Raw genomic sequence first — 15,780 nt, forward strand, 5'->3', positions numbered from 1 at the left:
CATTGTAATGTGCTGTGTGTACCACCCCCTGCAGGTGGAGAGTGAGGTGAACGGGGGTCTGATGAAGAAGCTGCCCTCTATTCTGGAGGATGAGGAGTGTGAGGATGACGAGCACTCAGCCCTCTCCCGCGCCCCTCGCTCTCCTCTCAGACTGAGCCGGGCGCTCAACTCCCCCCTGCTGCCCCCCCGCCCCTTCCGCATGCCCCCTGAGAGCAACAAGCCCTCCAAGCTGCAGATCCCAGCCGTCAGCTTCAGCATCCCGCCAGAGCTCAGCCCCAGGTAGGGTCCTGCCCCTGCAGCGTGGTGACCCTCACTCCTGTCAATCATGAAGTCACTCCTCCAATCAGATCACTACATTTCACAACATTCTAGTCCATAAGTATGATGGTCATCTCGTACACAGTAGACTGACACAAATAAGACATGACATGGATAACTGCATTAATTAGGTATTGTGTTTTTGTTTTTTTAAGAAAGCATCATTTATAACAATATGTTTGGTTGACTCTCTGTCTTACAGTATAAGAGTGTAGTCTTGCTGCGCGGTGATGGACAGACAGCCAGATGCTGAGGGCGCTAGTTAATGCCAGGACACCGAGCAGTGACAAGTTGCACACTGTTCTATTCCCATGGTTACCATGGAACAGTGTTATTTGGTATCCTTGGTAACCCAGCAGCTGAGGAAGGAGATTCTGTTAACTTAAGCCCCTTTCACAGTGGCACTCCTGTCCAGGTCCCGACCCAGGTTCTGGCTACCTGATCACAATCCTGCGTAGTGTGAAACCACGTACTGGGTTGACCCACCTCAGGATGTGGGTCGACACGCTTTGACCCGGGTTGAGTGAGACAAAATGTATGGTGGTCATTCGTAAATCAATAAAATAATAAACAGCCAAGCCTGAGTGAAGGTTTCACTTCCGCAAGGAATATTTTACTCTGTTTAGTCATGTTTTTGTTGACAGAGACACACCATACCATGAGCCAGATTGCAGCAGGAACGAAGAAGCATTTGCTCTAATCAACATTTGGGCCGACAGTTCAATCCAGAGACACAGGCATTGTGCAATTGTGTTTGTAACCTAGGTCAACCCTGCTTTATCAAAAGCAGTGTGAAATCACGTAGCCAACCCACCTGTCACCAGGTCCTGACCCGGGTAGAACATGCCAGTGTGAAAAGGGCTTTAGAGACTTTGTGAAGCGTGCATTTGGCACAGTGACACTCGCTTCAATTCTTTTAGTGATGGTCCGAGCTATAAACAGTGCAACAAAAACAGGGAGAATCACAAGAATAGCACAGCATTCCCTTCAGCCCCTGACTGTTTAGCTGTGATCCTAATCCTCCTGCCACAATGCTCAGTTTGCTCAAAGCATTCTCTCCAGTCAGTGTTATTCTCAGGAGATGTACTGTTTTTCCTTAAGATATGCAAAGTAAATGCGTAACCCTCCCATCCTCTGTGACTCTTGTGTGTTCCTCTCTGCAGGTTTGTCGACGGCACTGAGACGAACAGCAATGTTGCTTTTGGGCAGAAATTTGAGTTTAACTCAGACATGATACTGGGCATTAACTCCACCCCCCCGACCCCTACCCCAGGTAAACTACCCAGGAGTGGCCTTGTCTTACCAGATCGCTATGGCTGTGCTATGGCTTGTTTTAGAGTGTTGTGACTGGATTAGAAACCCACCCTGGAAACTCAGTAAGGCTCCCTGATGGCATTAGAAAGAACTTGTAGAAAACACTGAGGTGTGTTTCTATTTTTACTCTGAGTTTATTTCCTAACGGGTGAGAAACGTGCATGTTTCTATGCAAGTGTGTGAGATCCTCTCTTGTCTCTTCGCCTCAGGAAACAGTGACGAGAGCAGACAGAGCATCAACAAGCTGAACCAGGAGGTGAGCTTTCTCATGTGTACTTCTGTTAGCACTGGTAAATCACACATGAAGTTCTACAACATAAAAAACCTCAAACTTTCTATAGCATCTATCGAAATGCGCAGTGATTAAACTATCACTATACATTTAACGTGTCTCTCCCTCTCTGCAGATCTGTGGTCTCTCCCAGCAGGTGACCCAGCTGAGCCGTGACCTGCAGGAAATGATGCAGCTGCTGAAGCCCCACCTCCTGATCCCCAGCCCCCCCTACAGCAGCTCCCTGCCCGCTCCCTGCCTCTATCCCAGCAGTGTGCAGCCTGGCCCCTGGTCAACCACTTCCTCTCGTCTGGTCTCTGGAGGGGCTGAACACAGCATCCACACCTCCCTGTCTCTGGACTCCTTCCTGCCTCCTATCGGGAAGGGGCTCCCCACTCACCCCTCCACAGACTCTCTGAGGATCCAGGCAGGGGACCTCCTGGGGGGGCTGCTCCTCTCCTCGCCAGCCAATGGGGCCAGCCCCCTAGAACTGTTCCAGAGGGGGACGCAGAGGCCAGGGCAAACCCAGACTGACTGCATCCAGTTCATTGATGAAGAGGGGACCACTCTGTAAAGACTAGAGACAAGACTAAAGAGACCACGCTCATGCAGACAGACACATACATTGAAGATGCTGCTGCTGTTTCTGCCAGTGCTGCCCTCCACATTCTCATCTCCAGTTTCTTCACTTTTTCTATCCTCCGATGCAGGACAGCTCACAGGCAGGCTGTAGACAGGCAGTCAGTGAGACAGGCAGACATGCAGCCTCACAACAAGGGGGACAGGGGGTTTTGAATTAGAGCACCCCCTCCAAACCACTCCCTTACAACACCTCCAAATAAAAATGGATTAAAACAAAACCACAAGTGGGAGACTCCAGTGCAATGTAGTAGTGAACAAGTGTCGCTGGCACTGCCATCACAAATACTCTATTGATGCCCATCAGCTTGAAATCCAAGCCTCTTGTACTGAAGCTTGCTATAGCAGCCCTGATGTAGCGGTGAGGGGAGCAGCTGGTCTCTGGGCCCTGGCTGTCTGTTCAGTGGTGTCACTCTGGAGGAGGCAGGGGGTCAGCACCCTCCTCTCCCTTTGCTTCTGACAGAAGGGGCAGGAAACTTCTGAATTTTGCTGATTAATAGGGGAGAGGTGGCAATTGTTTGGTTTTTTATACATTCACTTACCTGTATTTATCTTATTTATTTGCATGAAGTGAGATGATGAAAGGGATTTGTGAAAGGGCCGTGGGAACAGTGCAGCACTAAGACACACCTGCATGCACACAAACACACCAGCCCGTGATCGTGCTGAATCGCTGCCAACCCTGCATTGCCACGGCCAGCGGAACACAGGCAGGATGAGAGGTTATTTTTCTACCTTTGTTACTAAAACAGAAAAGCTTTATTATTTATTATTGATGTTTGTAAAACAGTTTTTGCTCTGTGTTTTGCCGCCTTGTTGTTGGAGCATGACTGGAGTCCGGATCTGTCTTTCTGTGTTTTTAATGCCTGCTAGCTGAGCCCCGTGGCAGCTGTGTTGGCCTCTTCAGGAGAGCCTGTGGTCAGCAGGAGCCGAGGAAGGTTTCTGTAACGAATTGCCTTGGAAGTTGGGCTCAAACTGGTTTAATACTGATCCTCAAAGCAAACCACCCCCTGCTCTTCCCTTCAGTGGCAGGGTTGCAAGTGCGGAATCCTGGGAGGGTGTTCCGTTCCACTCCTGCTGTAGGAAAGCTGAGCTGCAGGACTCCTGTCCCTGAGGTCTTACTTTTGATCAGACAATGAAAGTTCCTAAAAGTTTCAAACCTAGCAAAAAAAAATATATATATTTTAAAAATCATAAAACAGGATGCAACCATTTCAATGGGATGCAGTGTTACACATTGATTGGACTCTTTCCCCATCAGTTTTATACCACGTGCTTTTTTTGCAGTAAAAACAAAATCAGGTCAAACCGAATAAGAGTTGACCTCATCATCTTAACAGCAACATGCACCTCTTGTTCCGGTTGTGTGCCAGAGATAAAGCTTCAGCTGCCCAGCCATTCGTGCCTTCCCTGTGATGTACCAAATGTGTTCAGTCCTTTTTATTGGACGACGGTTTTTACTGTGCCTAAAGTGAGTTGCAGGGTGCATGTTTCAGTGTTCTGGGCGGTTGCAATTCCTTTATGCAATCATATGCACTTCACTGTCATATCGTCCCACACGTTTATTTTACTGTGAAGAGCGGGTCCTGAAATGTGCTTGTTTAAAAGATAACAGAGCCCACTGTCCCAATCTAAATGCACCAGCAGCCGATGTAGAGGGTGCTCCGAGTCACAGAGTCCTATATTCATCAGGCCGGCGTGACTGCATGTGTTCGAACCTTCCTGAGGGGTGCGGATCAAGCTGCTGGCTGCTGTGACCTTCCTTCTGATTAAAATGAAGCAGCTTACTTCAGGTGAAAAGACAGGTCCAGTGTAAGTGGTGGCCCTTAACATGGTGATGGTGTGAAGTTCTAATGCACAATTTGTCTTTGTCTCAAATGGCTGGTTTCACAGACTACAAATACCACTAATCTTGGACTACCTTGCTAGGTAATGTTGGATATTCCCGGATTAGCGCTAATCAAGATGTGTGAAACCAGCCAGAGTCTAACCCTACCACTACCGGCAACATTATAACCACACAAGACTGATTACATGATCAAACAGTAATTAACAAATTGAAGCACACCCACCTTTGAAAATCAGATGATTCACGAGAAAGCGCGTAACAAATTCAGACTAGTCTGCTATTGTAACTGTTCCAGCTTCCCACTCATATACTCATTAGGGCTGCTGCGATTAAATCGAAAATCGATTTTTCAATCAATTCCATTCCTCATTACATATATAGAGAAAAATACTGGATAATCAATTCAATAATTACATTTTTGTAATGCGCATAGTTAATAACATTTAAGTTTATCAGTGAAACTGCGCCGAACGTCCTGCCTTGCTAGTTACAGTATTTCTGCCAGACAAGCAGTGGGCGTGCTCTTCTCCTCCTGCTCGTGTTATCTCATTTGCTGGTCCCATCCTGACTACCAGCGAATCAGTTTTGAAAATGCTTTGCAAGTATGTGCCCCTCTGTGTATTCGAAGTAAACAAAAAACACACCCCCTTGGATCCACAGCAGGATGACAAACGTATTCCTGGCTAACACGTAAATAAATTGAGCACACTGAAGAAACTGACTGTATATAGCTGCGCTTCTTTGGAGTTTGAAAATGAACTGTATGTTTACCTTTTTTTTTTTATGATGTAGGGTTTCCTGATTGATGACCACATCTAGTCGTGTAAGTACAGCTGATAGCACATGTTTATGCTGGTACTCCTACAGTACCATGCGCAAAGCTGTATTACAGTTAATTACCCCTCGCATTCCACTGTCATGCACAAGCTTTACTGAACAGCAGTGATATTAAAATAATCACGTAGGTGGGGGGGGGGGGGGATATTTTTGTGGGCGGTACAGTCATCAATATTTTTTCAAACTACATTTTCTGTGCCCAATTAATCGATTGCTATTTGGAATACTGTTTCAAATAGGAAGGATGTAATCTGGAATAGGAAGAAAATACAATTTCTACAAAAATATAACTGCCCAATCAATGAGTAACACTTCAACTCTGCACAAACCATCTACTGTCTGGTTAACAGCCCCTGAAGAGCACTTCTCTTGGACTTCCTACTGTTGCCTTAGGTAAGCTAGTCCAAGCTTAGCTCCTAATCAGGGTGAAGGATCTGAATACCCTTATGAAAACAGGAGGCAGAAGAATGTATGTGAACCCTAACCCACTGTCACAGGGCATGACCTGGGTGCACAGTGCTACTGGAGTGAACCAGCCCGGGACTCCTCAAGACACATCCCAATCAGAGACGATGCATATCCCCACTCACCCATCCCAATCCCACAGGTATCCTGATATTCACACAATGAGCAGCTACACTGGCCTCCTGACTGGACTGCTGGAGCCGTACAGACCCGGTCTACTGCATGAGGCATGTGCCTGCTTTTCTGTGGGGGGGTGGGTGTATTTTATTAAAAGGCATGTGTCTGCTTTACTGTGGGGGGGGGGGGGGGGGGGGGGGGGGGTAAAAGATGTAAAACGTGGCCTTTCCTTTTTTTTTATTGTACACTTTTTAATTGTAACTCCAGTCAAGGAGTTACTGTATCCCATGTTTAAAAACTGAAAACGTGGCCTTTCCTTTTTTTTTATTGTACACTTTTTAATTGTAACTCCAGTCAAGGAGTTACTGTATCCCATGTATCTAGAGAACAGACACTTTGAAACCCACAAGTAGAGCCGCCTGTGAACCTCTCCAAGTATCACCTCCCCAGTTCAGAGCAGCCTGTGACCCTCTCCAAGCATCCCCTCCCCAGTTCAGAGCAGCCTGTGACCCTCTCCAAGCATCACCTCCCCAGTTCAGAGCAGCCTGTGACCCTCTCCAAGCATCCCCTCCCCCAGTTCAGAGCAGCCTGTGACCCTCTCCAAGCATCACCTCCCCAGTTCAGAGCAGCCTGTGACCCTCTCCAAGCATCACCTCCCCAGTTCAGAGCAGCCTGTGACCCTCTCCAAATCATCAGAGCAGCCTGACCCTCCCAAGCATCAGTTCAGAGCAGCCTGTGACCCTCTCCAAATATCATCAGAGCCCTGACCCTCCCAAGAGTTCAGAGCAGCCTGTGACCCTCTCCAGATATCCCCTCCCCAGTTCAGAGCAGCCTGTGACCCTCTCCAAACATCCCCTCCCCAGAGTTCAGAGCAGCCTGTGACCCTCTCCAAGCATCCCCTCCCCAGTTCAGAGCAGCCTGTGACCCTCTCCAAGCATCACCTCCCCAGTTCAGAGCAGCCTGTGACCCTCTCCAAGCATCCCCTCCCCAGTTCAGAGCAGCCTGTGACCCTCTCCAAGCATCCCCTCCCCAGTTCAGAGCAGCCTGTGACCCTCTCCAAGCATCCCCTCCCCAGTTCAGAGTCAACCGGAGACTCATTAGTAGAGCTTTTGTTTCCTATCACCGACTGAGCCCTCAGATTACAGACATAGTGGTATATTTCAAAGATGATTTAAGAGATCTTTAAGTGTCCTGTGAAAGCATAAAGAAACCCAGAGACACCTGCCTAAAAAATAAACTACACCCTGCCCTCTCCTCCTGCTTGTACCAGCAAACACACTCCCAACCACAACCCCAAGAAATCACTCTGTGTCGCCTCAGTACAGTAATTCATGTCTGCATATATTTCATTGAAAACAGTCATTCCACTGAGCTTCAAAAAGCCAGAAAGGGGGCCACTCCCACTTATCAGTCAGTCCATAAATATCTTTGACACTCCGGTTCAACAGATTCGTTTAGAGACGTCCGAGTGTGAGTGCGGGCAGGGCTTGTCCTACCTCTCTCGCTCTCGCACTGGAAACAACTCGGGCGTCGAAGGACAGAAGATCTTCACACAACAAAATCAAATTAAATCTGAGGTAACTGTCCACCAAATAAAAAATATAAAACAAACAAAACAAACAAAAGCAGAATTTAGTTGTCTTTTTTTTTTTTTGTTCTACCTCGCCCTTAAAAGGAAAAGTACAGAGGACAGCCCATATTAACAAAACAAGATTCTTCTGCGAGTGTTCCTCTCTTGTTTTCTTCTCCTTTTAAATTAATTTCATTTTTAATAAATCCTGAAAGACTTCCCTTCGAAAAACGAAACAAAAACAAAAAACCCAAAATTCAAATGAACGTGTTTCCGATGAGCTGCTCAGGCTGGCAGAGGTGCAGGAGATGCTGCTGCTGCTGCTAGGTGACCTCCCAGCGACCTCCGAGCGGCGGATCAGTGACCTCGCCCCTGACTGGGCGGTGGAGGGGGGCTGCCATCACGCCAGGTATTGCTGCATCGCGGTCTTGGCTCTGAGACAGAGAGAGAAAGAGAAGGAAAATCAACAGGCCAATTCACAATGGCTGAGGTTAGACATGTTTTTAAGATGAAGAGTAATTATAGAAAAATAAAATTTATTTTAAAAAGCGTAAAGCTACAGTAAAATCTCTAGGATAATTCTCAGTAGAATTGGTTCTAGGCCCCCCCCCCCCCCCCTCACGTGTATCGGGGGTCGCCCAGCCTCTCTAACCAGGTTGCAGTCCCTTCCTCAAACTCACCGATCACAGAGGCTAGGGTCAGTGGACTGCGTCAGTTTGTGTAGAATATCTACAAAACCCATCTCTCTGAGCCTGTCCTGTCGCTCCTGAGAGCCTGTAAAATAAAGGTTTTTAGAAACATCTAAACATCCAGCAATAGCAGACACCACCTCACAGCTGCAATAGCAGACACCACCTCACAGCACAGCTGCAATAGCAGACACCGCCTCACAGCTCACAGCTGCACACTGCAATAGCAGACACCACCTCACAGCTGCACACTGCAATAGCAGCAGACAGACAATGCCTCACAGCTGCAATAGCAGACACCGCCTCACAGCTGCAATAGCAGACACTGCCTCACAGCTGCAAAAGCAGACACCACCTCACAGCTGCACACTGCAATAGCAGACACCACCTCACAGCTACAACAGCAGACAATGCCTCACAGCTGCAATAGCAGACACTGCCTCACAGCTGCAAAAGCAGACACCACCTCACAGCTGCACACTGCAATAGCAGACACCACCTCACAGCTACAACAGCAGACAATGCCTCACAGCTGCAATAGCAGACACTGCCTCACAGCTGCACACTGCAATAGCAGACACCACCTCACAGCTACAACAGCAGACAATGCCTCACAGCTGCAATAGCAGACACTGCCTCACAGCTGCAAAAGCAGACACCACCTCACAGCTGCACAGCAGACACCACCTCACCTCAGCAGACACCGCCTCACAGCTGCACAGCTGCAATAGCAGACACCGCCTCACAGCTACAACAGCAGAGCAGACACCACCTCACAGCTGCAATAGCAGACAATGCCTCACAGCTGCAATAGCAGACACTGCCTCACCTCACAGCTGCACACTGCAATAGCAGACACCACCTCACAGCTACAACAGCAGACAATGCCTCACAGCTGCCTCACAGCTGCAAAAGCAGACACCACCTCACAGCTGCACACTGCAATAGCAGACACCACCTCACAGCTACAACAGCAGACAATGCCTCACAGCTGCAATAGCAGACACTGCCTCACAGCTGCAAAAGCAGACACCACCTCACAGCTGCACACTGCAATAGCAGACACCACCTCACAGCTACAACAGCAGACAATGCCTCACAGCTGCAATAGCAGACACTGCCTCACAGCTGCAAAAGCAGACACCACCTCACAGCCTCACAGCTGCAATAGCAGACACCACCTCACAGCTACAACAGCAGACAATGCCTCACAGCTGCAATAGCAGACACTGCCTCACAGCTGCAATAGCAGACACCACCTCACAGCTACAATAGCAGACACCACCTCACACTGCAGCAACAGTAAGGTCAAATCTGTTGCTCTAAGACATACTAACACAGACTACTACCACTGGCAAGGCACATGGCCAAGGGACTTCCCTTTCTTCTTACTAGCTTTATTAACATTATCATTAAGGCATGACTAGTAAGGTCAAAAATGTTGCTATAGCTCTTAAATAAGTGACTTTCATATTTCACATATAACAGTGAAAGGAAGGAAAGGGTGCCAGTGATAAGAGGTAAGAAACCAGTTTTAAAGCCCTGGGCTTACACTCCATGACGTCTAGACGGAACAGCGAGACACAAATTCTCACAGTCTCCAAATATGACACGAGTGTCTGCAAAGAGCTGTGAGCCAATCGTTCTAGTGGTGTGACGTTATCGGTTCCCTGAAGCTGGCGCTCACCGATGAAAGGACAGAATGATCGAACGTGTAATTGTGACATAGTACAATTCCGTACTGATCATTCCAGTTTTGTAACGACACACACGTATGAAATTTATTTCAGGCTGCAAGTATGCAAAGTGTCGACTTATCGTCTGTGACGGAGTGTCGTCACTTTCCTTGGAGTCCTTCAGACACCACCCCACGGTCACTAGTGGTGGAGTCGGTCTCCATCGTTCTTCACCTGGGCAAAATTTCGTGGACAATGGCCGAAGTGTGAGAGATGGTCCTGGGACCTACCGTCACCGGTCCTTGGCCTACTAATACTTTATTCTTCTAGTTATAGCAAATCTGACTTTTGTGGGTCTGTGAACTTCTTAAAGGCAGACTAGGACTTGTGCTATACACAAAAGTTGTGACTACCCTGAAAGAAAGAAGATTTCCTCTCTTCGACGGACGGACTCCTCTGGTGCTGTGGAGGGCTGACGTAACCGGAGGCTCTCCCTCTGTGTGTTGAACACTATTGAGATTTAGATTGTTGAGGGTTTGTAAAGGAGAGAAGCTGCCTGCCTGCCTGCATCCCCTCCCTCTCCCTCTCCCTCTCCCTCTCCCCTCTCCCCTCTCCCCTCTCCCCTCTCATCCTCTCCCTCTCACCCTCCTCCTCGTTCCAGATCAGGTTGGAGATGCAGAAGGTGGCAGCGAGCTGCAGCTTCACATTGGAGTGCCCCTAAAACACAGAGAGGGACAGAGGCCTGAGACAAGAGATAACTTTTTACTAATCGATAGTGTGTGAAAATGATTATCATCACCATAGACATCCCTTCTCCATTTAGGAGGGCTCCCTCTTACTTTACTGTCTGACTTACCGCAACATTCAGGACTTTTACAATATACTGTCAACAAGTGAAGGAATGAGATCAGTGAATTATTGAATGGTGAAATACAGAGGGAGCACTGTACTTAGTTTTACTAGTGGGGTCTCGAACAGGCTTTCAGTCTGCAGGCGTTTTCACTTTCCAATCAAAGACACCCATCCCGATATACCAGTGCACGCATGCACACACACTCACCATGTAATATTTAATCTTCTGTAGGATGTCATCATTGATCATGATCAGATCTTTGGCAGTTGTTCCGTCAGCAATGTTAGCCAAGATACAGAGCGTCTGAAAAACAACAGGAACCAGAGTGAAACCGGTGCCTAGAACACAGTAACCAGAGTGAAACTGGAGCCTAGAACACAGGATCCGGCATGAAACTGGAGCCTAGAACACAGGAACCAGAGTGAAGCTGAACCCTGTAACACAGGAACCAGAGTGAAACTGGAGCCTAGAACACAGGAATCAGAGTGAAGCTGGAGCCTAGAACACAGGAACCAGCGTGAAACTGGAGCCTAGAACACAGGAACCAGCATGAAACTGGAGCCTAGAACACAGGAACCAGAGTGAAGCTGAACCCTGTAACACAGGAACCAGAGTGAAACTGGAGCCTAGAACACAGGAACCAGGGTGAAGCTGGAGCCTAGAACACAGGAACCAGCGTGAAACTGGAGCCGAGAACACAGGAACCAGAGTGAAACTGAACCCTGTAACACAGGAACCAGGGTGAAACTGGAGCCTAGAACACAGTAACCAGAGTGAAACTGGAGCCTAGAACACAGGAACCAGCGTGAAACTGGAGCCTAGAACACAGGAACCAGAGTGAAGCTGAACCCTGTAACACAGGAACCAGAGTGAAACTGGAACCTAGAACACAGAAACCAGAGTGAAACTGGTGCCTAGAACACAGTAACCAGCGTGAAACTGGAGCCTAGAACAAAGGAACCAGAGTGAAACTGAAGTCTACCTTTCTCAGATAAAAAAATGAATTCTCTTCCTTTATAACTATACTCTCAGCAACTGACTGAAAAGTGATTCGCTGGTTGAAGGCTGCAGAATTAGTTTTGCATGAAGAAGCTTGGCTATCACCACTGTACAATGAAGTGATGGAGCACAGAGGGGAAGGTTCATATAACTCATCACCTTCTGCAACAGAGTGAGAAACATGATGTCGTGGAAAGGGCCTCCCTCTCCAGCCCCTCAGAGCCCCTCCCCGTCACCTCACCTTTCAGACAGGGGTCCTTGTGATGACTGCACTGTCATTACAGCAATATGGAACAAGTCATTACAGGAACTGCAATTCAATTCCAGGCAAATCCAATCAAGGCCTTCGCCAAAGACATCATCGTGCGCTTAGCTAGCCTGCAGACATGGAATCCATACTGGCACTACTGCACGGAGAAGCCTGTCACATTCACCTGGGAGGCACATAAAGCAATGAGACTGACGTGCCTAGCCTGGCTTTATGGAGGCCTTTCACCTTAGTTTGTTATTTTGAATGCGGTCACACAGATTGACACTTACTTAGAATCCAATTATTAATCAGATTAAGATTATCCAGCGCATTGTTTGACTCAACGACAAAACGACTTAAGCAGCAAGACGTGGCATGAAGCCTGGTGTAATTTTTTAAAGCCATCATTAAAATGTTTAATGAACGTGCATCTTCAGAAACTGACCTTTCCTGTGTTGTATAAGGAGGTAAAGCTTTCACACGAGAGATTCACATTGTTATCTGCATGCAAGGTTACCAGATGCCAAGCATGCATGAACGAGAGCTTCATTGTAATAGAAGTATTTTCCAATTCCTCTGTGCCGCAGGGCGAGCTGCGCACCGTGTTATTGTGTGCTAGGTGAACTCTCTCCTAATGAGCCTGCAGCCAGCCAGCTTTCCAGCAATGAGGGTCTGCCACCTCTCAGATCAAAGCACAGCTGATGCACACAAGCGGAAATCAAGGATCCACCTTGGAGAGGCAGCCAGCTCATTATTGATTACCATGTTGTTTTTATTTGCAAGCCTCAATTAAACGTCTGCTGATCAATTTAAAATCACCCAGGAGCCCAATTTAACCAGCAATGCTTGAACTAAATTTATCAGAAGTGTGGGTGCCTAGGAACGAGATAGTGAGTGCACCGGAGAACGAGAGCTCAGGCTCAGTGAGGCTGAGGAGCAATAGGATTCTCTCCAGGGCTTTATTGAGAGGGCTCTGCTGTGAGCTGGAAGAGGGAACACACTGGGGGGTATAGGGTACGGAGGGATCATTCACTCAATAGACCCCAAACAACTGGATGAACATGGTCTTTTTTACTTTCATACCCTTAGATTTATAACAAACGTAGAGCTTTTCAGATGATCCCGCACAAGTCCGGTGCGATTTAATTCAGTTGAAATGTTTGGTTATAGACCACAGATTTTTAACATGGATCCCAGGACCAGGGTTGAGGTCAGTTCCTTTTTTTCAATTCCAATTCCCTTTTACTCAATTGCAATTCCCATTCCCATTCCGGGGGACCTACACTGTCTAGGGTAATAGACAGAGGCCAACATTTTTCCCTATGGGCAAATTACAGACACCCTCCATAATAAATGCCCACAGTGGAAAATCAGGTCCATTGACTTCTTAAATCTACAGTTGTGCATGGATTGGCGGCAGCAGGGAAGCCATGGTGTTGTTGTACCCCCTTGTGGTAAATTAAAACACAACAAGGCTCTACTGCATGAGAACCCGAGTGTATCATAGGGACCAGCTGTAGTCCGTTTTCCAGCAGTATACCCAGAGAAACCCTCGTGGTGCAGTGTAGTGACTGCAGAGCAGCTGCTATGAAGTCAGGGAGGCACCAAACAGGCCAATAGAAAAGGGACAGCCTACCTCTGGTCGACCAATCACACGCCACGTGATTGTGAAGTAATGAGGCAGTGAAAGGTGTGACTGTTTCAGACAGACGGAAATGCAGCTGTGGTTACTGGCCAATAGCACGACGCTTTAGAACATGAATATAATAAATACAGTGCAGCACAAACAGCAAAGCGTGGCGAAGCAGTACGTTCTCAAATACAGCACCAGATGTCACATACAGGGCTCATTTTCTTAGTTTAGTTTATCTCAACTGTTCTTCTCTGTCATAAAAGCAGCGGTTCTGGCCCAGGCATGAAGTGCAGTGGAATGAAAGGAGCGCCGTGCCCTGCAAGGTGAAGTGACCCACCTGCTCCTTGACCTCGATGTTGTGCTCTCCCTCCAGGATGAGAGTGACCGCCTGCATGATCTGCTTCCCGTGAGAGCTCATGATCTGATCGATGTGCTGTCAACAGAACAGAGGAACACCATCACCTGTGTGTCAGTGTGTGTGCGATTGTGTGTGTGTGTGTGTGTGTGAGTGTGTGCGTGTGTGTGTGCGTACGTGTGTGCTTGATTGTGTGCTTGTCTGTGCTGACCGGCCGTGTGGAGAGCAGGTTCCTCAGCAGTCCCAGGGTCTTCATGAGCACGTTGACGTCGGGGTCAGAGAGCAGTCTGAAGAGCTGCTCCGTGCTCAGCGCTCGCAGGATATCCATCTTGATCTTCTGCTCTGCCTGGAACGCCATGTTCTACACATACGAGAGAGAGAGGGAGGACCACACAGGTACCAGTGAGTGAGGAGGCGAGAATCTCACACAGATAGCAAGGTTTTCAATAAGTCTACATTACAGACACAGGCCCTCTCATCAATACCAAGTGGGTATTATAACCTCATCGATACAGGAGACGGGTATTAAACCTCTTCAATACAGGGGTATATATATTGAGTGTGGATACTCACCATGAGTGCCCAGATCCCATTGACCCGCAGCGCTGGGCTCTCACTCTGAGTCAGGCTGCACAGAAGATCGATCGCTCCGGACTCCAGGATCGGCTGGCGAGGAGTTCACAGACAAAGCCAGAATTAAACACTGACCAATGCATTAATCGTGACACCAGTACTTGTTAACTATCGTCATATGCATAGAGGGCAGAGCAACGCCCCTAACTCTGCACACAGTAGTGAAGGAATGCTCTGTTACAGTGCATGAGACCTCTTGCTCAGACTCACCTCCTTACTGGGTGAGAACTCAAGCAGCAGGTTGCACAGTGTGGAGGAGGCCATGACCAGGACCTCTTCCGGAGCGTTCTGTAACAGCTAGGGGGTAGAGGGAGAGAGAGGGAGGGAGAGAGAGAGAGAGGAGACAGAATGTATACGAGTGTGTACTTCAGGACGGAGTGGCCTTTATACAGTCCATTCTTTTTTGGAACACAATACAGAATGCAATACCTAGTAGCTCCAGGTGACATTTTCAACAATTTTATCCAAGCTGCTCTGGTGGAATATTGCCTGAAAAAGTCACTGTACAAAACAAGTAGCTTGAACCCTAACGAAAGCATTTTCCAAAATGACTGTCTATTCGACTTGCAGGTTTGACCCCTTTGCCGCTCCTGCCTGCCTCCCCCTCTCCCACTCCCTCCTCACCTTCATCAGCGGTTTCCACACAGCATGGTCCTGGAAGCTAGTCCGGAGCTGCTGAACGGAGCGAGACAGGCTGTGCAGACACCTGGAGGGGAGGGGAGGAGAGGAGAGGAGAAGAGGAGAGATGAAATCAGCAGCATTCACTGGCCCTCCAAGATCAACTCCCACTGAGCTCCCACTACCTTGAATACTCAAGTGCACTCCATAGAACAAACATTGAACAGGTCTGAAATGTGAGTAAGACAGTACACTACAGCACACTGCTGGAGACAAAGAGCGGTTATATTAGGGCAGAAGAACGAGACAGGCTGTGCAGACACCTGGAGGGGAGGGGAGGAGAGGAGAGGAGAAGAGGAGAGATGAAATCAGCAGCATTCACTGGCCCTCCAAGATCAACTCCCACTGAGCTCCAACTACCTTGAATACTCAAGTGCACTCCATAGAACAAACATTGAACAGGTCTGAAATGTGAGTAAGACAGTACACTACAGCACACTGCTGGAGACAAAGAGCGGTTATATTAGGGCAGAAGAACAGGTCAATGAGAAATAGTTTGAAGGCAAAGAAAAATATTCATTCTAGACAGAAGCAAAAACAATTTGATCTACTAAACATCCTGAACAGTCACACCACCGTATTTGCTGACAAGATCACATTACACTGCACGCATCACGTAAGTGACCCCAAACCC

At 47.9% G+C, this 15,780-nt stretch overlaps 2 protein-coding genes across 4 annotated transcripts in view; one reads left to right on the forward strand and one right to left on the reverse strand.

Annotated features, from left to right (window-relative positions):
* The window catches only part of LOC121322761 (potassium voltage-gated channel subfamily H member 8-like), a 75,347-nt gene extending 69,386 nt beyond the window's left edge, over positions 1–5,961 (forward strand). Inside the window, exons 12-15 of the mRNA XM_041263038.1 lie at positions 35–279; positions 1,482–1,591; positions 1,842–1,888; positions 2,040–5,961. Coding sequence (XP_041118972.1) covers positions 35–279; positions 1,482–1,591; positions 1,842–1,888; positions 2,040–2,477 — 840 coding nt within the window. The 3' untranslated portion in view covers positions 2,478–5,961. The remainder of the gene's footprint in view (positions 1–34; positions 280–1,481; positions 1,592–1,841; positions 1,889–2,039) is intronic.
* A 649-nt stretch (positions 5,962–6,610) lies between these two features.
* LOC121322762 (armadillo repeat-containing protein 8) overlaps positions 6,611–15,780 on the reverse strand; it is a 29,234-nt gene continuing 20,064 nt past the window's right edge. For 2 of the 3 annotated variants that reach the window (XM_041263040.1, XM_041263041.1), the window contains exons 14-22: positions 15,093–15,174; positions 14,679–14,765; positions 14,409–14,501; positions 14,047–14,196; positions 13,818–13,913; positions 10,806–10,901; positions 10,390–10,462; positions 8,061–8,154; positions 6,612–7,814 (exon numbers count right to left, since the gene is read on the reverse strand). In XM_041263040.1, the coding sequence (XP_041118974.1) occupies positions 7,781–7,814; positions 8,061–8,154; positions 10,390–10,462; positions 10,806–10,901; positions 13,818–13,913; positions 14,047–14,196; positions 14,409–14,501; positions 14,679–14,765; positions 15,093–15,174 (805 nt within the window). In that variant the 3' untranslated portion in view covers positions 6,612–7,780. Of the gene's footprint in view, positions 7,815–8,060; positions 8,155–10,389; positions 10,463–10,805; positions 10,902–13,817; positions 13,914–14,046; positions 14,197–14,408; positions 14,502–14,678; positions 14,766–15,092; positions 15,175–15,780 lie in introns of all 3 variants that reach the window. The other variant, XM_041263039.1, reaches the window with a different exon arrangement.

This window comes from Polyodon spathula, chromosome 11, assembly GCF_017654505.1.
Source record: "Polyodon spathula isolate WHYD16114869_AA chromosome 11, ASM1765450v1, whole genome shotgun sequence".
Classification (NCBI taxonomy): Eukaryota; Metazoa; Chordata; class Actinopteri; order Acipenseriformes; family Polyodontidae; genus Polyodon; species Polyodon spathula.